Source organism: Aegilops tauschii, chromosome 6 (genome assembly GCF_002575655.3).
Source record: "Aegilops tauschii subsp. strangulata cultivar AL8/78 chromosome 6, Aet v6.0, whole genome shotgun sequence".
NCBI classification, from domain to species: domain Eukaryota; kingdom Viridiplantae; phylum Streptophyta; class Magnoliopsida; order Poales; family Poaceae; genus Aegilops; species Aegilops tauschii.
In genome coordinates, this window is record NC_053040.3 from 201,778,759 (window position 1) to 201,796,918 (window position 18,160).

The 18,160-nt window shown below is 42.4% G+C and overlaps 1 protein-coding gene across 11 annotated transcripts; it reads left to right on the forward strand.

Moving 5' to 3' along the window:
• The first annotated feature begins 9,177 nt into the window (after positions 1 to 9,177).
• Positions 9,178 to 15,283, forward strand: LOC109761299 (uncharacterized). 11 transcript variants are annotated; one of them, XR_012187599.1, is made up of 10 exons: positions 9,257 to 9,546; positions 10,519 to 10,617; positions 10,722 to 10,858; positions 11,037 to 11,117; positions 11,194 to 11,320; positions 11,677 to 11,729; positions 13,562 to 13,716; positions 13,806 to 13,860; positions 14,456 to 14,705; positions 14,859 to 15,283. XR_012187599.1 is itself a non-coding variant. In XM_073501292.1 (10 exons), exons 5-9 carry the CDS (start codon positions 11,052 to 11,054, stop codon positions 14,477 to 14,479), a joined length of 378 nt encoding a protein of 125 aa, XP_073357393.1. In that variant the 5' UTR covers positions 9,263 to 9,546; positions 9,747 to 9,793; positions 10,519 to 10,617; positions 10,722 to 10,858; positions 11,037 to 11,051; the 3' UTR covers positions 14,480 to 14,705; positions 14,859 to 15,283. The 11 variants fall into 11 exon arrangements, 4 of the variants coding, with proteins under 4 accessions (XP_073357394.1, XP_073357393.1, XP_073357391.1 ...); XM_073501292.1 differs by lacking the exon at positions 11,677 to 11,729 and adding an exon at positions 9,747 to 9,793 and having other exon boundaries at positions 9,263 to 9,546; positions 11,243 to 11,320; XM_073501291.1 differs by lacking the exons at positions 9,257 to 9,546; positions 11,677 to 11,729 and adding exons at positions 9,606 to 9,623; positions 9,747 to 9,793 and having other exon boundaries at positions 11,243 to 11,320.
• Positions 15,284 to 18,160: the final 2,877 nt, after the last annotated feature.

Sequence of the window (18,160 nt, forward strand, 5' to 3'; positions counted from 1 at the left end):
TTCCGAAACAATTTCGGTTTAGTGATTTTCATCTGCGAAAAGCAAACAAGAATGCGTTTTCACTATCCATGACGACAATTTTTCCCGTCCATTAAATCCGAAAATATTTCTGTGGGTCTTAGAATAATTCCATTACCCACTAAAATGATTTTGGATTCATTCTGAAACAATTTCAGATTAGTGAATTTCATCTGCGAAAAACAACCAAAGCGGTACCGGCAGCTCCGAAACATTTTCGGTTTTTATCCCCAAAAATTCCCAGAAGTTTCCAAAATAATTCTGGCACCCTCCAAGAATTATCAGGCGTGTCCCGAAACCAATTTGACTTAATGGTATATCCCGAAACAACTTTTCGGTGTTACGAAACTATTTCGCTATTCTCTCTCCGGAACTCTTCCATTGTCTCCGAAACTTTTTCGGCAAATTTCTCTCAGACTCCCTATCTAGTATTCAGCAGATAGATGACCCTTAAGCGTGTGACCCTATAGGTTTGGTGAAGTATAGACATGACCCGGAACCCCTTCCGATCAATGATCAACATCGGAGCCGTGGACACCCATATTGACCCCTATACCCACACGAATGAATATTCGAGTGAACCTCCAGTTGCAGTGAGCTATTCCTGTTGCTTCGCGATATGTCACAAACACCCAGGTGAGATTTATTGCATCCCCGTGGACGAACAATTTGTCCACCATGCAAGTTACCTCGTTACCGGTTTTGTTCTCTTTTCTCGTTCCCGTGTTCCGGCATCCCCGTGATCAAATCACAAAGTGTCTGGCCAGATGATGATGGATACCGTAACACCGAGAGGGCCCAGAGATATCTGTCCATCTTTGGAGGAGCAAATCCCAATCTTGAGCTATCAAGTTACTTGACATACTTTTCCATGAACCCGTAAGTCGCCGTAATAGCCACCCATTTACGGATGACGTTTAACAAACCCCAAAGTTCATGAAGCAAGCATGAAGAAACTCGATACTCTCATGGTCTAAGGAATCATGCAAACGTTAACCATCTCTGTGTTATGTACCATTAACTTGTGACGAATGAATCTCATAGCATAACATCAATCCGGGTCGATTCAACACAAATGTTCTCTTAACATTGTGCTCTCAAAGTTGCTGGCATTGACATGCCCATGATCAGGAAAACAGAACCATCATGCAACACTTGAGCTAGTCTTAGAGGCCAGACTAAGAATACTTCTTACCGTTTATTATTCAACACATGCATATGAGTCTTCCTCCGAGCCTCGTGTTATTGCAGAATCGAGAACCATAGCAGTTATAGCATGGAACATAAACATAATTATGAACTTGGAGATAAATAATATCATTTATTATTGCCTCTAGGGCATATCTCCTACAAGTTTAGCCTCCGCCAATCGCCCCATAAGGTTGCGGCATACGTACCGCGCGTACATAATTACGCACTCAAAATACCTTGGGCAGGGCCGGAGGCACACTGCCGTAAAGGTCTATAGTACGGCTTGACCCTATTCGGGCCTTAAATATTTTTCCCACTGCAGGTTCGTTCAAAATCTGCCTACTCTACGGTTGTACATGGGCTCTTTTCTAGGTCCTTCTTTCTTGCAGACGACCATCAACTCCTCCTCTCAAATGATTTTTCACCAAGGAGAAATGACGCAGACGTGCGGCAGGGCACCATCGGGATCTTCAAATCACTAATTTTAGGCCCTGTGTAAACCTTTCCCTTGTGTAAACTTTTGGCATGTAAAATGGCCTTGGTATTTATGGCATTATCTGCAATAACACGTCTCGACGTATTAATGAGGGTATTAAGGAAGCAGTTGATCACCACTTTTGTTTGGTACTCATTTATTTTATCACCTATACTCCCTCCCTACTTCATACTGCCACACATGCTTTAATCCGACCTTCACACAGGGGGCTGTATTCGGCCCTGCACATTTCAAGTCTGAACACCTATAGAGAACTCTTCTGTGTCCTGGATATTGCATTATATGCATCGGCTCCGAGTCATGTCTTTGGTCTATAGTTGGGTTGCCCGGCTCCTATGCTTACCACCTTACGTTTTGCTCATTCGGCTAAGGTAGTAAAGGGAGAACTACTGCGATTGTATTTCTGGTTCGTCCGGTCAAGTACCTCAGTAGAGAAAGCAGAAAAGTGACTGTCATGATAGGCGAGAGCTGGTCGGCGATTCGGTGACTTGGTATTATACTACATATTGTTAGTGATTCAACCCATGTTATACGAAGGGCCGGTCTTCGTCCAGACGCGTGGAAAAGGCACCGTAGTCCGGATAGCCGCACACGCACCGGGGGCTTGTACTTAGCTCCACAGTCAAACTCCTATGGCTAAGTGAAAGTAATAAAGCCACATAGTCTGATTGTCTGGTTCACCTCGCGAACACCTCCTTTATGGACCAAGACGTTGGATAAAGCGTGGTCACGTGTTGTGCCGAACACCCCTGTAGCATCTACATGGGGGCTGAAGCCGACGACTGGCAACTTTCAGAAATATAACAATAAACGGCCGCACAAGAGGAAAAATAGCTTGAAACAAAAGGCGCAAACATAGATATATCACAACATGGGTTTATAACATAGTTTGTACAACCCGAACACATCCAATCAAATATCACGTCCTTAGAACATTGGCCCTCCACTACTCGGGCTCCTTCTAGGACGTCATCAAAGTACCTCTCCGACTTCCGATGATCTTTGCCTTCAGGCGGACCTGCGGTCGCCACTTCGGTGGCCTTCATCTTTGCCCATTGCATCTTGACGCGGGCGAAGACCATCTGGGCACCCTCTATGCAGGCCAAGCGCTTCACAACATCAATCCGCGGCCGCGCATCGACCAGCCGCTTCACCAAACCGAATTAGCTGCTAGGAATCGGCTCGACCGACCAGAGTTGGACTATTACGTCCTTCATGGCCAGGCCTGCCACCCTATGCAGCTCCGTCAGCTGCTTCAGTTGGTCGTTCAGAAGCACCGGGTGTTCCGGCGCAAGATACTGCGACCAGAACAGCTTCTCGGTCAAGTTTACCTCCTGAGCTCGGAAGAACTGTGCGGCATCGGCAACACTCTTGGAAGATCCGCAAACGCGCCTGGAGAACTCCACACTCGTGTGAGCAAAGTGTACCTCTGACCTCCAAAGATACTTTGCAAAAGAAAGGCCTTACCAGCCGCTATCCGCCTTGCCTGGTGGATCTCTTCGCGAGCGCTCCGGGACTCGCTCCGCGCCTCTTTGGCATCATGAAGAGACTTGGCAGGCTCGGGGGACTGGGCCGAAGTCTTCTGCTCCAATGTCTCGCATTTGCTGATGGCATCCTTCAGCTCCTGCTCGATTTTGGCCACCCGATCTTCATGTTGGCGGCAGGCAACTTGTTCGGCCTCTAGTTCAGCAGCCGCTTTATCAGCGGCTGCCTTATTCGCCTCCGCTTCCTTCTTGGCTTGGGCAAGGGCGCCTTTGAGGGTCTCGACCTCGGCTGCGCCAGCCGTAAAGCATTCCATGAGTTAACCTCTAAACATACATATTCCTGACATAAAATTAAACTCCTTTTTAAACATTATACGCATACCTTGCGTTTCATCGAACCGCTTATTAATGCGGTTGATTTCCTCATCGGCTACCTCAAGCTTTCGATTGAGTTCGGAAACTTCTGCGGCCTGGGCGGTTGCCGCCAACAGGGAAGCCTATTACAATAACAGCATAGCACGTTACTCTCCCGAATACTATGTGGATCCTCTGACCGGTTTCTTTAAACCGGACAGAGCCTCGGGGGCTACTGTCTGTACACAAGTATATTCCTCTATATGAAAAGTTTTTAGAATATTACATCGCATACCTCAAAGCCTGTCAGTAGGCTGTTGAAGGCTTTGTTCAGTCCGCTCTTAGCAAATTGAACCTTCTCCACCACCTCACCCATCAGGGTGCGGTGCTCCGCCACGATGGAAGCACACTGCAGTGCTTCCTCCAGAGCGTTGGGCACCTCCGGATTAGTGGAGGTCGCTGATGGAGCTGATGCTCCTCCCCCCTCTTTCGAAGGGGGCTGCTTATCCGATCCCGGAGCCGCATTGGTCTCTGGAATGGTGTTCGGCTGGGGCCTGGATTGTTGGGGCCCCCCGCCATCGGTTGTCAGGGGTCGCCTCCCCTAGCTCTTCGGCGACTAAGGTATTAACCTCGGGCGCCTTCTCGACGGCCTCGCTCGCCCCCCTCGGCTAGGAGAGGTCCTTCGGGATGACACTTCGGTGTCCTCCATGGTGATAGGCAAGGGGGATCACGACGGCGTGTCACTCTCTACCATTTTAGGTGGTAGAGAGTTCCCCTCCGATAATGGAGTCCGTGGGAGCTCGCGGGGAGGGTTGAAAGGCAAATAACAAAATAACTTATATAATGAAAGCAGGTAGACTGAAGATAAACAAGGGGATTCACCCTGGGAGGTCTCTTGGGGACCAGTTCGGGCTCTTGAGTCTGAACTTTCTGGGAGGGTCACCTTCCCTCTTTTGGGCGCCTCCCCCTTCAGGTCCTCAGAGGTCGCCCTCTTCTTCTTCTTCTTCTTCTTCCTCCTCCTCTTCCTCTTCTTCCTCTTCTTCTTCTTCCTCTTCTTCTTCTTCTTCTTCTTCTTCCTCTTCTTCTTCTTCTTCTTCTTCTTCTTCTTCTTCCTCTTCTTCTTCTTCCTCTTATTCTTCTTCCTCTTCTTCTTCTTCTTCCTCTTCTTCTTCTTCTTCTTCTTCCTCTTCTTCTTCTTCCTCTTCTTCTTCTTCTTCTTCTTCTTCTTCTTCTTCTTCCCCTTATGGGGGGAGTTGCTTTCCACCTCCTCCTCTTCTTCCTCGTCTCCCTCGTGGGAAGAGAGGGCTTCGGTCTCTCCGGACACTGCGTCCGAAGGACCTTTGTGGCGGGGGCTGCCCTTGGCCTCCTTGCCTTTCTTCTTCTTGGCCTTCTTCTCCGGCGCCGGGACCAACATCTTTGTTAGCTGGGGATGGCCGGGTTCTCAGGCAGCAGCGCCGGACAGTTGGTCCGCTCCGCCTTCGCCGTCCAGCCCTGTACGGAAGGCATGCGATATAATCTTTATTATATTTGAAGTATTGACCGGATAAGTCTTCGGACAGATTATGCTTACCACCAAGGCCGGGTTCTCACTGTCGAGTCCGATGTCCTCGGTCTTCATCGGCCAACCTTTTTGGGCCTTGAAGAGCTGCTTCCATATGTCTTCACGCGTGGTGCCGAAGAAGCGCTTGAAGGTCCGTGGCTCCTCCAGATTGAAGTCCCACATGGGGGATGCCCGGAGTTGGTAGGGAAGGACACGGTGAAAGAGCATCGCTTGAATCACATTTGTGAGACCAGTGTTTGTACCCAACACGTTGGAGATGTGTTTCTGTAGCATCTTCACCTCCGGTTGGGATCCCCAATCAAGGCCCTTGGCGGTCCATGAGGTGAGTCTCGTGGGGGGTCCGGATCTGAAGTCAGGCGTGGCCGCCCATTTGGCGTCGCGGGGTTCGGTGATGTAGAACCACTCCTGCCGCCACACCTTGATAGTCTGAACGAATGCCCCTTTGGGCCAGACAGCGTTGGGGAGCTTGCTTACCATGGCCCCGCCACAGTCCGCCATGTTCGTCGACTACCTTCGTCTTCAGATTGAAAACCTTGAGCCATAGGCCGAAGTGTGGCGGGATGCGGAGAAGAGCCTCACACACGACGATGAACGCCGACATGTGGAGTGATACGTCTCCAACGTATCTATAATTTTTTATTGTTCCATGTTGTTATATTATCATTCTTGGATGTTTTATAATCATTTTATAGTCGTTTTATATCATTTTTTGGTACTAACCTATTGACATAGTGCCTATTGCCAGTTGCTGTTTTCTGCATGTTTTTTACATCGCAGGAAATCAATACCAAACGGAGTCCAAACGTAGCGAAACTTTTTGTGGATTTTTTTGGACTAGAAGACATCCAGTGGGCCAAAGAAGCGCCTGGTGGGGGGTGCTCCGAGGGGGGCACAACCCACCAGGGAGCGCCAGGAGGCCTAGGCGTGCCCTGGTGGGTTGTGCCCACCTCGGGTGCCCCCTGAACCGACTCTTTGCTCTATAAATACCCCAATATTCCAGAAACCCTAGGGGAGTCAACGGAAATCAATTCCAGCTGCCGCAGAGTCTAGAATCACCAGATCCAATCTAGACACCATCACGGAGGGGTTCACCACTTCCATTGGTGCCTCTCCGATGATGCGTGAGTAGTTCTTTGTAGACCTATGGGTCCGTAGTTAGTAGCTAGATGGCTTTCTCTCTCTTTTGATTATCAATACAATGGTCTCTTGGAGATCCATATGATGTAACTCTTTTTGCAGTGTGTTTGTTGGGATCGGATGAACTTTGAGTTTATGATCAGATCTATCTTTTTATCCATGAAAGTTATTTGAGTCTTCTTTGATATCTTATATGCATGATTGCTTATAGCCTCGTATTTCTTCTCCGATATTTGGGTTTTGTTTGGCCAACTTGATCTATTTATCTTGCAATGGGAAAAGGTGCTTTGTAGTGGGTTCGATCTTACGGTGCTTGATCCTAGTGACAGAAAGGGAACCGACACGTATGTATCGTTACTACCAAGGATAAAACGATCGGGTCTATTTCTACATAAATAGATCTTGTCTACATCATGTCATCGTTCTTATTGCATTACTCTGTTTCTCCATGAACTTAATACACTAGATGCATGCTGGATAGCGGTCGACGTGTGGAGTAATAGTAGTAGATGCAGGTAGGAGTCGGTCTACTAATCTTGGACGTGATGCCTATATAATGATCATTGCCTGGATATTGTCATGATTATTTGAAGTTGTATCAATTTCCCAACAGTAATTTGTTCACCCACCATTTGCTATTTTCTCGAGAGAAGCCACTAGTGAAACCTACGACCCTCGAGTCTCTTTCTCATATTATTTGCCTTTGCGATCTATTTTATTTTCCTTTTATTTTCAGATCTATTAAACCAAAAATACAAAAATACCTTGCTGCAATTTATTTTATTTGGCGTTGGATCTATCAATATTTACAACTCTCTCACGTCCATTTGCCTATCTTGGGCGCCGCTACCCAAAAGGGATTGACAACCCCTTTTACACGTCGGGTTGCGAGTATTTGTTATTTGTGTGCAGGTGTTGTTTACGTTGTGTTGCTTGGTTCTCCTACTGGTTCGATAACCTTGGTTTCATCACTGAGGGAAATACCTACCGTTGCTGTGCTGCATCATCCCTTCCTCCTTGGGGAAATACCGACGTAGCTTCAAGCCGCATCAAAAGGAATTTCTGGCGCCGTTGCCGGGGAGGATCTTCAACATATACCAGGTTCCTAATCACAAATCTCATCTCCTCACAATTTACATTATTTGTCATTTGCCTCTCGTTTTCATCTCCGCCCCCTTCAGAAAAATTTGCTGTTTTATTCGGCCTCTTTTTCGTTCGCCTTTTTCTTGTCAGATCTCTTGTTTGCTCTCCTTGCTTGTGTTACCATGTGCCTTTTATTTGCTTGCATCTTCGCTTGCTAAAACTCAATTGTTATCCTCATACACTTGCCAATCTTTTCAAAAGATCCAATTATGATGAACCAATTGCTAGTGAATTGAGTTCACTAGATTATCTTTATGAAGTTTTGCTTGAGATTTATGAATCTGAAAATTGTGATGAACTGTTTAACGAAGGAATTTATAAACTGATTCATGATAGCTCCTTGAATGAGAAGCATGATTGCAATGATGTTATTATAAATTCTATTAATGTCAAATGTGTTAATGATATGCAAAACCCCAAGCTTGGGGATGCTAATATTGCTATGTCCACTACTTATTGCAATGATCATGATTGGGGTGATAATGATTCTGATGATCTTGAAAATTTATTTAAACCTCATGATGAATATGCATGTGAAAATATTAAAAGTGGGTTTGGAAGAGTGTCAATTTTAGCTAAAAATAATCCCACATATTTGGGGAGTGCTCAATCTTATGAAATTTTCGACAAAAGTGGGTTTGGAGAGGCCATCACTTTATTTATGATAATCCCACTATTTTGGAAGAGTGTCAACGTTGCATGCATGTGGATCATATAGAGAATATGTTATGTGATAGCTATATTTTTGAATTTAAATATGATCCCACATATAATTATTATGAGAGAGGGAAACATGGTTGTAGAAATTTTCATGCTACTAAATTACCTCTCGTCATGTTGAGATTGTCTATGTTTTATCCTTCTTCCTTGCGTATGCTAGTCTTTGCTTCTTTTGATAATTTGTTTGCTTATAAAATGCCTATGAATAGGAAGTATGTTAGACTTAAATGTGTTCTCACGTGCTACATGATGCTCTCTTCATGTTTCAATTACTATCTTTCATGTGAGCATCATTGAAATCTTATGCCTAGCTAAGGGCGTAAAACTATAGCGCTTGTTGGGAAGTAACCTAATGAATAAAATTTATTTTTACTTTTTGCTTTCTGTTCTTGAGTGCTTGCACAATTATGATACTGTTATGATTGTGTTTTTTGTATTTTAATTAGTGTTTGTGCCAAGCAAAGCCTCTAGGATCTTCTTGGGTGATAGTTGTTTGATCTTGCTGAAAAACAGAAACTTTTGCACTCAGAAAAACAATTGTTAAAAATCACAGGGTGTGATAAAATAGCCATTCTTTATGCAGAAGATTAATATACAAATTGCTCAGGTCGTCCTAATTTTTTCAGAATTTTTGAAGTTACAGAAGTATTCGAAATATCCAGATTACTACAGACTGTTCTGTTTTTGACAGATTCTGTTTTCTTTGCGTTGTGTGCTTGTTTTGATGACTATATGATTTTCTTTGATGAGTTTTTCCATAGAAAAGTTGGAATACGGTAGATATAATGCAAAAATAAAATATGAATTGGTTTGATACAGTACTTATATTAGTGATTTGTTTTCTTATACCAACGGATCTCACGAAGGTTTTGTTGTAGTTTTGTGTGATTGAAGTTTTCAAGTTTTGGGTTATCTTATGATGGATGAAGGGATTCAATTCATTAACAGTCACGTAAATGGTGCTAGCTCGCCTTGTCCACATCAGAAGGGGCATTTCTATTCATGGTGGCCAACTGAATGTCTCATTGTGTCCATGTCACAAAAAAGAACGCCCGACGCTTCTCGTTCGCTTTGTCGAGAAGAAATAGAGAGACAGAACATCATCTCGATCCCTTTTCCTTTCCTCTCCCAAAACACACGCCCCTCTCCTCCCTCTCCCACAGCTAGGGTTGCCGCTGCCGCCCTCCCCATGCTCGCGGCCTCTCCATCTCGCACCAGGAGCTCCCGCGCCGCCACGTCCCCTCGCCATGCAGGCTTCGCCGCAGAAGAGAGCTAGCGCGCCCGCGCCCGCGCCGCCGGGTAGCAGCCATGCCCAGAGGAGGACGTCCATGGAGCCAGCATCCCCGTCGTCGACCTTGCACACACGGAAGGTCTCTGCTACTGGCCGAGGTCGACCAGGTCGACAACGCGCTCGCCGGCCAGCAGCTCATCCTGGAGCCTACGTACGGTCACTTGCTACCCCCGCCCCCTCCCTATTGATCTTGACATGCCCATGAGGAGCTATGTAGTTACCCCAAGGGTAAAGTTTCTGTCTTGCTTCACGGGCCATGGCTCCTTCTTCCCAAACCCCACTTTGTCTCCCCTTTGACTTGGCTATTCCTGATCTCGGTGGATGACATGTCTCAAATTTCCATTGGACAAGGCTACTAACATAAAGGAGCAAACTGGAAATTCACCTGCACATTTTAGGTAATTATACCATGTTTTTAAACCCTTCGTGTGCGTATGGTAAGCATGAACTTGTCCCTGCCCTGCAAGTCATGATAAGAGTATGACCTTAAATTCGCCAGAATGAGTTCTTATTTTGATTATCTATAAAGTCTTGTTTTGATTATCTTTCACTTTACTCTAAGAAAACAAATCTGGGAAGCTAAAGCTGAAGAAGTTGCAGTTTCCATCCTGAAAATAGGCTGCACTATTCCTAAGTTTTATGGCTAATGTAGGTGTATGGTGCAATCTAAGTTGGAGTACAACTTGTATGGTCATCTATATCCCTCCTGTTGCTAATATGCAGAAAGGCACTATATCTTAATTTTTTTTGCTACAAATGAACCTCATGTTTTCCCCTTATATTCTATTAGTCATGGTGTTTGCTATTGTTATTTGGAGTATAGATTGAAATGCTTTAGATTTTGTGCCTTATGAAAGAACACAATTTATGATATGAAATCAAACTTTCCTATTTCTAAAAACTTGAAGTGTCCGTTGGATGCTAATAATTGTGTTTATAAATAAATTCTGTTGTTGCCTATTATACATGCACGTCGATTTGAACAATGTAAAAGTTCGCCGCTGCTGGCCGAGGTCGTGTTGGATGCCCATTTGTGGTCCTTTTTTCCCTTGTTCTTGTTGTACACACTATAGATCATTTTCATGGGTTTCTGGTATGATTGCTTCAGTGATCATTTTTGCAGAAGCACATGCCGATGGTGCACTTGCCTTTGGAATTAAAGATCAGCTTACACTGACCAGAGATCATATAAAAATACTTGACTCTATAGTAGTATGAAGGGGTGAGCTAATTCTGTTGTCACTATGCTTCACACTTTTCTGTCATAGTTTGCTTCTTAAAATTTTTGCTACAAATTTCATGGCTAACAAAATATGTAAAAGACAGATACAGAGAAGGGGGTCAGGGCAGTGGATTCCCATAATGATGCAAGAAAAAAAATGTCTCTGGGTCCAACATATACCCTTGTAAGAAAGGAAGAAGCTTCTTGGTGATGGAGATGGTTCTCTTATATTTGGTAGGAGGTAGAAAAAAATCCAGCATGGGAAAACACCACATTCAACATGGTGTAATTATGATTATCTAAATGAGTGCTTGTGGTCTCTTTATGGCCTTATTTTCTGGTCACATACCGACACACGTTTTCAAATTTTCTCTAATAGATCCTACTCTGTTTCAGTACATCTAATTGTTTCTCACTAGGATGGCCAATGCGGGATGATGGTGACTTCTTCAAATCTGTGCAAGCTATCTCCTCTTCAGCATCACTGTATTTTTGAAAATGTTAGATCTGAATTTAGAGTGCACTTCTGCAAAAAACAGTTTGTCCTGATTACTATTTATGATTTTATTTCTGTAGGCACTGAGAATGATTGAATACAGCTAATCATTTTAGAGGTTTGTTGTAGGGTGCTCTACGAGGTACTTTGTTAAGATATGCTCTTTCTGTGGCTGCCATTTTAGCCATTGAGGATTTAACTTACCAGGTTATATCATCATTAAACATACTTTCTTTTGGAGCCTTCTTTGTTCATGCTTTGTAGTTTTTTTACAGTATTTGTAAATTCCTGAGGTAACTGAGGAAACACACATTTAGTTGTGTGTTTGAGAAAAAATATTCATGAGCTTAAGTCTTCAGTGTTAGTGAAAGTTGAAACTATACACTTGCTATTTCTGTAGCGTCATCAGGGGGCAGCTTATTTTATCAACATATGCCAGCCTGCATATTTATTTTGTATGCAAATCTATTCAACCCAAATGCTTAATGGTCTTGACTGTACTCTAAATATCGTGGGAGATATCATTTTGAGATTTAACTAGCCTACTTTCTATTGGTTTTCAGTATGAATATGTCCTTCCTCTAAATCTGTGGGAAAGGTTCACCAGAAGTGCCAGGTAGATGTAGCACTGACACTACATTCCTAAATATAAGTCTCAAAAGAATATTAGTACACCGGTCTTTATGATGCGATGAACGTTTTCCTAATTGAACCGATGCAGCGAATATTAGCACACCGGTCTTTTTTAACAATACACCTGACATTAACGACCCAAATGCATGTTCGATTTTACTGCCATCCGATATCTGTGCATGGTAATATCAAAACAGAAAAATATGGAAGGGCATGTTTTTTTGGTACAATGTGAAGTGGATTCATGAATGGGTAACTGGTACCTTCATTTGAATAAACTTCGTCCAAGAATTTTGCTGCCATGCAATGTTCTTCAGTTATGCGAGTGATGATCTAACGTTGTGCAAGTACACAGTTTCATATGTTTGCTTAGTTAATCCAAACACACCATGCCCATGATCATATGAATAAACTGAAGGACATGCATGATATCACCGAGAGTGAATAAAGTGATGTGCCCTGATAAAATATGAAATTTTTTCAAGTGTAATTACATTGATTAGATGATGCTGGTTTTCGAAATTTCAAACAATACATCACCACCTCTGTTTAGAAACACTACAAATAGCAACCTACCTCTGAATCTCATATGGTTCTCTGAGATTTGTATGTCGGCTTACCCATTATAATGCCCTGTAGGTGTCCAAAACACCATTACACAGGTCATTCTGCTTTTGTAATAAGGTATTAGCTTGCATACGTGCAATTTTTAGCTAGCATTATTCTTAGGAGGATGGAGGCACTATTTCCCCTCCCTCTTCGTCACACACCTATCAGTCGTCGGCGTCGCCACTGACCGCCGTGACCTGGTCTACTGCGGAATGCGTCGCTAAAAAGATTGAGAAACCTCTTTCCAACATACTTCTATTTGTGATGCTTTGTTCGGGAGTGCTATCATAATTTCATTGATGTGCTATTGTGCTTATAAGTACTGATGATGGATTCTATTTCTATGACAAATATCCATTTCATATTTTTGCAGCATTGTTAAGTGTTTTTGTTTGCCCTGATTTACAGTGGGTGTTATCCTCGAAAGAGATCAACTTCCCATATCTAGTGGCACTAACTTTGTTGCATATGGTGTTCTCATCTGTAGTATGCTTTGCAGCTACAAAGATTTTCAAGATACTTAATAGCATCAGATTTTTACATGGTTGCCATGGATATCTCTAATCTGTGTAATAATTAAGACGTCATACTTTTGGAATTCCAATTACTTTGTTGACATTCAAGAAATCCATATCTTACTATTTTTTTATGTGAGCTTATCATGTGCTCTTAGTATCTTACAAAATTTTGATGTACTTCACTTTCCTGATACTATACTGCCATGGGTCATTTCGCTAATGGAGGTGTGTGGTGCAATCTAAGTTGGAGTACACCTTGTATGCTCATATATCCCTCATGTTGCTAATCTACAGGAAGACATTCTATCTTATATTTTTGTTGCCTAAAGAAACAAATGAACCTCATGTTTTTCCTTGATAGTCTATTAGTCATGCCGTTGGCTATTGTTATTTGGAGTGTAGATTGAAATGCTTCAGATTTTGTGCCTCATGTAATAACACAATTATGTTATGAAATCAAACTATCCTATTTCTAATAAGATTAAGTCTATCTATTGGCTGCTAATGATTGTGTTCACAAATAAATTATATTGTTGTTTATTAAGTGTTTCTGCCAGATGTGTTCCGCATGCTCATTTGTTTTGCTAATATGATGTTATGGTGGCGTTCATTTGTCCGCTGTACCATTGAGCTATGTTGCTGCATGTTATGGTGGCGTTCCATTGTCTGAATTTGGATCGTGGTGCAGGTCTCGGCAGCACCCAATGGCAGGCTGAATGATGTGGTGGCATCTCCAAACCCTCAGGTGTCGTCCGCAGGGCAGTGGGCAACAATAGGGCAGCAGGAGTACAAGAATGCCAACATGTATGCTGGCGCTGACCCCTACGTAGTATTACTACAGAGGTGAAGCACTAAAGCACCATTTAGTTTTCTATTGAATTGGTTATCGCAGTTCGAATTAGCCCGATAACAATGCCTTTTGGGATTTGCAGGCTGGGGGATTATTCAGTCTATGTGGGCGTTGACGGAGCAGAGTCATTTAACCCTGTGAGTGTTATATCCTGTACTTTACATACCTTTATCCATCCTAAAAAATATCATACCTAGAAAAATTCTCATGGAGAATTTTTATGCATCCATTCCCATATCCTTCATGAGGCGCTCATCTTCCTGCGCTTTTTAGCAATTAAGGATCTGTACTACTTAGTTTCCATTTGTTGGATTGGAACTTAAATTCAAAGATCTTCTCACAGTGCGCTCTTAATCAACAACTTCAAGCATATACTTTATGAAAAATTAACGGCCCAATTAAAAAGCAAGATTATCGGTTATTGGAATTCAGGAGTGAATTTCAATGTCATTTTGTATTGTATATGCTAAATTCGAAGTCTTTGTTAAACTCTCTTTGAGTGATGTTTGTATTAGGGACGAAAAAGAGCTGATGTTCTATCCATTTTCTAATCTCCATGTTAAATAAATAATCTAGGTAATTGTGATGTTCAATTCAAAAGCATAGCATCAAACTGTGCTATTTTTAATCATATTATGTATATGCTAGTAGTTCTGTAGGATAATTTTCTGAAATAGCACCGAGCTAAGCAATGCCATGGTTACGACTCTAATACATGATTCTTTCCACCAGGGAAATGTGCTAGCAAGGGTATGATCGAGCATGATGGACATGATGGATGGCAGGAAATAGAACTATAGAAAGGGAGATCTCGTGAAGTGTTTTGGCGAATGGCGATGCAATGCTTGTGCTCCTGGTAGCAGGCCAATGTGGTTGGATGAGCTCAGCACATCAAATGGTGCAATCGAGTTGTATGCCAAAAAATGATTGTCTTCGGGATGCCAAGTTGTCTCTAGAGGAGGGTGGATCCCTTAACTGTGAGGTTGGTGCTTTGATATTTCTACTGTCGGCCATGTGTTATAGAAGCAATCTCTGTAGTCCTGTATATTTATTATGTGGACTGCCGTGTGATACTTGGCATGTCAATCCATACTCTCAGATGCATTTTATCTAACCATAATGCCGTTGGTTTCAGATAATTTCAAGCCGCAAGATAATGGCACAGACCCAAGCATGTTGTGCTTCAAGATGAGGAGCCAGGCCTGACGACAAACACATGAAGTGGTGGTGCGATGGAAGAATACGGCTTGGACAATTCCAGCGAGATGTGGCTCGCGTGGATGTCGGCGATGCAGCAATCAGAAGATCCTTTGGTTTGACTGCTCCCATGTCCTCCAATCCTTCTGTTTTCCTAGAATTTTTTTCTCTTTCTTCCATGAGTAGGGATTTAATCTTTTGAAGTTTGTACAAGGGGTTTGCTGACCACCTGATTGCCATTCCTCTTCTCCTTGCCTATCTTTTGGAGCATGTTAGGCTTTGATTTCAATTTAATGTTGTGCTCTATCATCCACCTTGTAAGACTGTCACATACTATATGATAATATGGACCTATTAACTTGATATGCCTGATGATTGAACACTTTTCTGCTAAGCTTGTGTTAACTCTATTTATATTTTAACAACTGAGCTACTCTGGCACGCATATGCACGTTCACAACTGCACAATCAAGGTAGGTGCGCAATGGACCGCAGAGGAGGCGCGCCCAGGTCGCGCCCCAACCACTAGTAAAGAGTAAGAAGAGCCTAAGCTTGGGGATGCCCATGGCACCCAAGTTATTATCCAAAGAGAAGCAAGCAACTAAGCTTGGGGATGCCCTGAGTGGCATCCCCTCTTTCTTCTAATGACCATCGGTATTTTACTTGAAGCTACATTTTTATTCGTCACATACAATGAGTTTTGCTTGGAGCGTCTTGTATGATATTCTTGTTTTGTTTTGCTTTTTAAGTCTTGAATCCTTGCTGAACACACCTATTTGAGAGAGCCAAAATTATGCCATGACTTGTTAGAATTGCTCTCTATGCTTCACTTAAATTTTTATGAGCTATGGATTTGCTCTAGTGCTTCACTTATATATTTTTAAGCACGGTGTGCTTTAGTATTTTTGAAGAAATGATCTCTTGCTTCACTTAGATTTATTTGAGAGTTAGTAAAATTTTCAAGAAATTCTCTCTGGCTTCACTTAAATTATTTTGAGAGAAAGAAATATTATACTCATGATCTTCACTTATATTTGTTTGAGCTTATCAAAAGCAACACATGAAAATTAGTCCCAAAGTGATAGATATCCAAGAAGGATATAATAAAAACTTTCATGAAGATCATTGGACAAAATAAACTTGATTCCTTGTAATAGTTTTGAGATATGATGATGTGATATGCGAGTCATGTTGATGAGTAATTATGCTTTAGTAAGAATATTGGTGTTAAGGTTTGTGATTCCCTATGCAAGCATGAAAGTCAATAGTCATGCAATGAAATTATATCCTACTTGTGGTGCATTATTCGGTGTTAATTATGCTTAATGCTCGCTTATGAGATTATTCGTTTCTTGGTTGGTCGCTTCTCAATCTTTTGCTAGCCTTCATTTTGCACTAAGTGTGATCACTACTTGTGCATCCAAAAACCTTTAAACTAGTTTTGCCACATGAGTCCACTATATCTACCTATATGTGGTAAACTTCTCTTTTGTGTGTTCGTACCGCTCGTGAGGTGGTGAGGGGTGGCTAATAGTTTCCATGCTAGATGTGTTATTCTCATGATGAGTGTTTATTGACTTGTCATTGCACGAGAGTAAGGAAAAGGTATTAGGGATGCCCAGTCCCGAAATGAAAAATGAATTTATTTTATGTTGTCAAATAATAAATTCCTTAAAAAGTGTTGGTATGGAAGGCAACTGTGGATTCGGCTAGCCATGAAAAGTGAAAGTATGGTGGAAAAGGAATAAACTTTATTTTATGTTTGGGAACCTCCTATGATATATTTAGCATGGAAAGTGTTGGGAACTCTAAGTCGTTTTTGTTGGTGGGAAAGGCACACCTCCCAAAATGTTTTTATCTCTAAGTTTTTCGCTTTGAGCTCTGGCACCTCTACAAATCCCTACTTCCCTCCGTGAAGGACCTTTCTTTTACTTTATGCAATTTTTATTTTCAATTTGCCATCTTCTCTTATAAAAGCACCAACTAGGAGGCATTATGATCGTACTTGAGTATTGGGTGTAGTTAATATGCGAGTATGTTTCATGAATGGATCAATGATTGAGCATGATGGGCTAGGGATAACTTATTTTAGCATTGATATTTTGAAAGACATGGTTGCTTGTTAATATGCTTGAGTATTTAAGTCATCATGTCAAAACTAGACTATTGCTTTGAATCATATAAAAGTCCAAATGTCCATGCTATAAAGAAAAGAATATCAGATGACATGTTAGGTGATATATCTCCAACGTATCCATAATTTTTGATTGTTTTGGATATTTAATGGGCTTTATTATACACTTTTATATTATTTTTGGAACTAACCTATTAACCCAAGGCCCAGTCCAAATTGCTATTTTTTTGCCTATTTCAGTGTTCCGCAGAAAAATAATATCAAACGGAGTCCAAACGGAATGAAACCTTCGGGAGCGTGATTTTTGGAACAAACGTGATCCAGAGGACTTGGAGTGGACGTCAAGAAACATACGAGGAGGCCACGTGGCAGGGGGCGTGCCTACCCCCCTGGGCGCGCCCTTCACCCTTGTGGCTCCACCGACCTACTTCTTCCTCCTATATATACCTACATACCCCAAAACCATCGAGGAGCACCACGAAAACCTAATTCCACCGCCGCAACCTTCTGTACCCGTGAGATCCCATCTTGGGGCCTTTTCCGGCGCTCTGCCGGAGGGGGCGTCGATCACGGAGGGCTTCTACATCAACACCATAGCCTCTCCGATGATGTGTGAGTAGTTTACCACAGACCTTCGGGTCCATAGTTATTAGTTAGATGGCTTCTTCTCTCTCTCTCTTTGGATCTCAATACAAAGTTCTCCTCGATCCTGTTGGAGATCTATTTGATGTAACTCTTTTTGCGGTGTGTTTGTTGAGATCCGATGAATTGTGGGTTTATGATCCAGATTATCTATGAACAATATTTGAATCTTCTCTGAATTCTTTTATGTATGATTGGTTATCTTTGCAAGTCTCTTCGAATTATCATTTTGGTTTGGCCTACTAGATTGATCTTTCTTGCAATGGGAGAAGTGCTTAGCTTTGGGTTCAATCATGCGGTGCTTGATCCCAGTGACAGTAGGGGAAACGACACGTATTGTATTGTTGCCATAGAGGATAAAAAGATGGGGTTTATATCATATTGCATGAGTTTATCCCTCTACGTCATGTCATCTTACCTAATGCGTTACTCTGTTCTTATGAACTTAATACTCTAGATGCATG

Excerpts from the sequence above, each read along its gene's own strand:
- LOC109761299 (XM_073501293.1), top strand. The coding sequence starts at position 11,052 with ATGATGGTGACTTCTTCAAATCTGTGCAAGCTATCTCCTCTTCAGCAT. Across the intron at positions 11,321-13,561 it reads TTGAGGATTTAACTTACCAG|GTCTCGGCAGCACCCAATGG; the intron begins GTTATATCATCA and ends ATCGTGGTGCAG. Across the intron at positions 13,861-14,455 it reads GAGCAGAGTCATTTAACCCT|GGAAATGTGCTAGCAAGGGT; the intron begins GTGAGTGTTATA and ends TCTTTCCACCAG.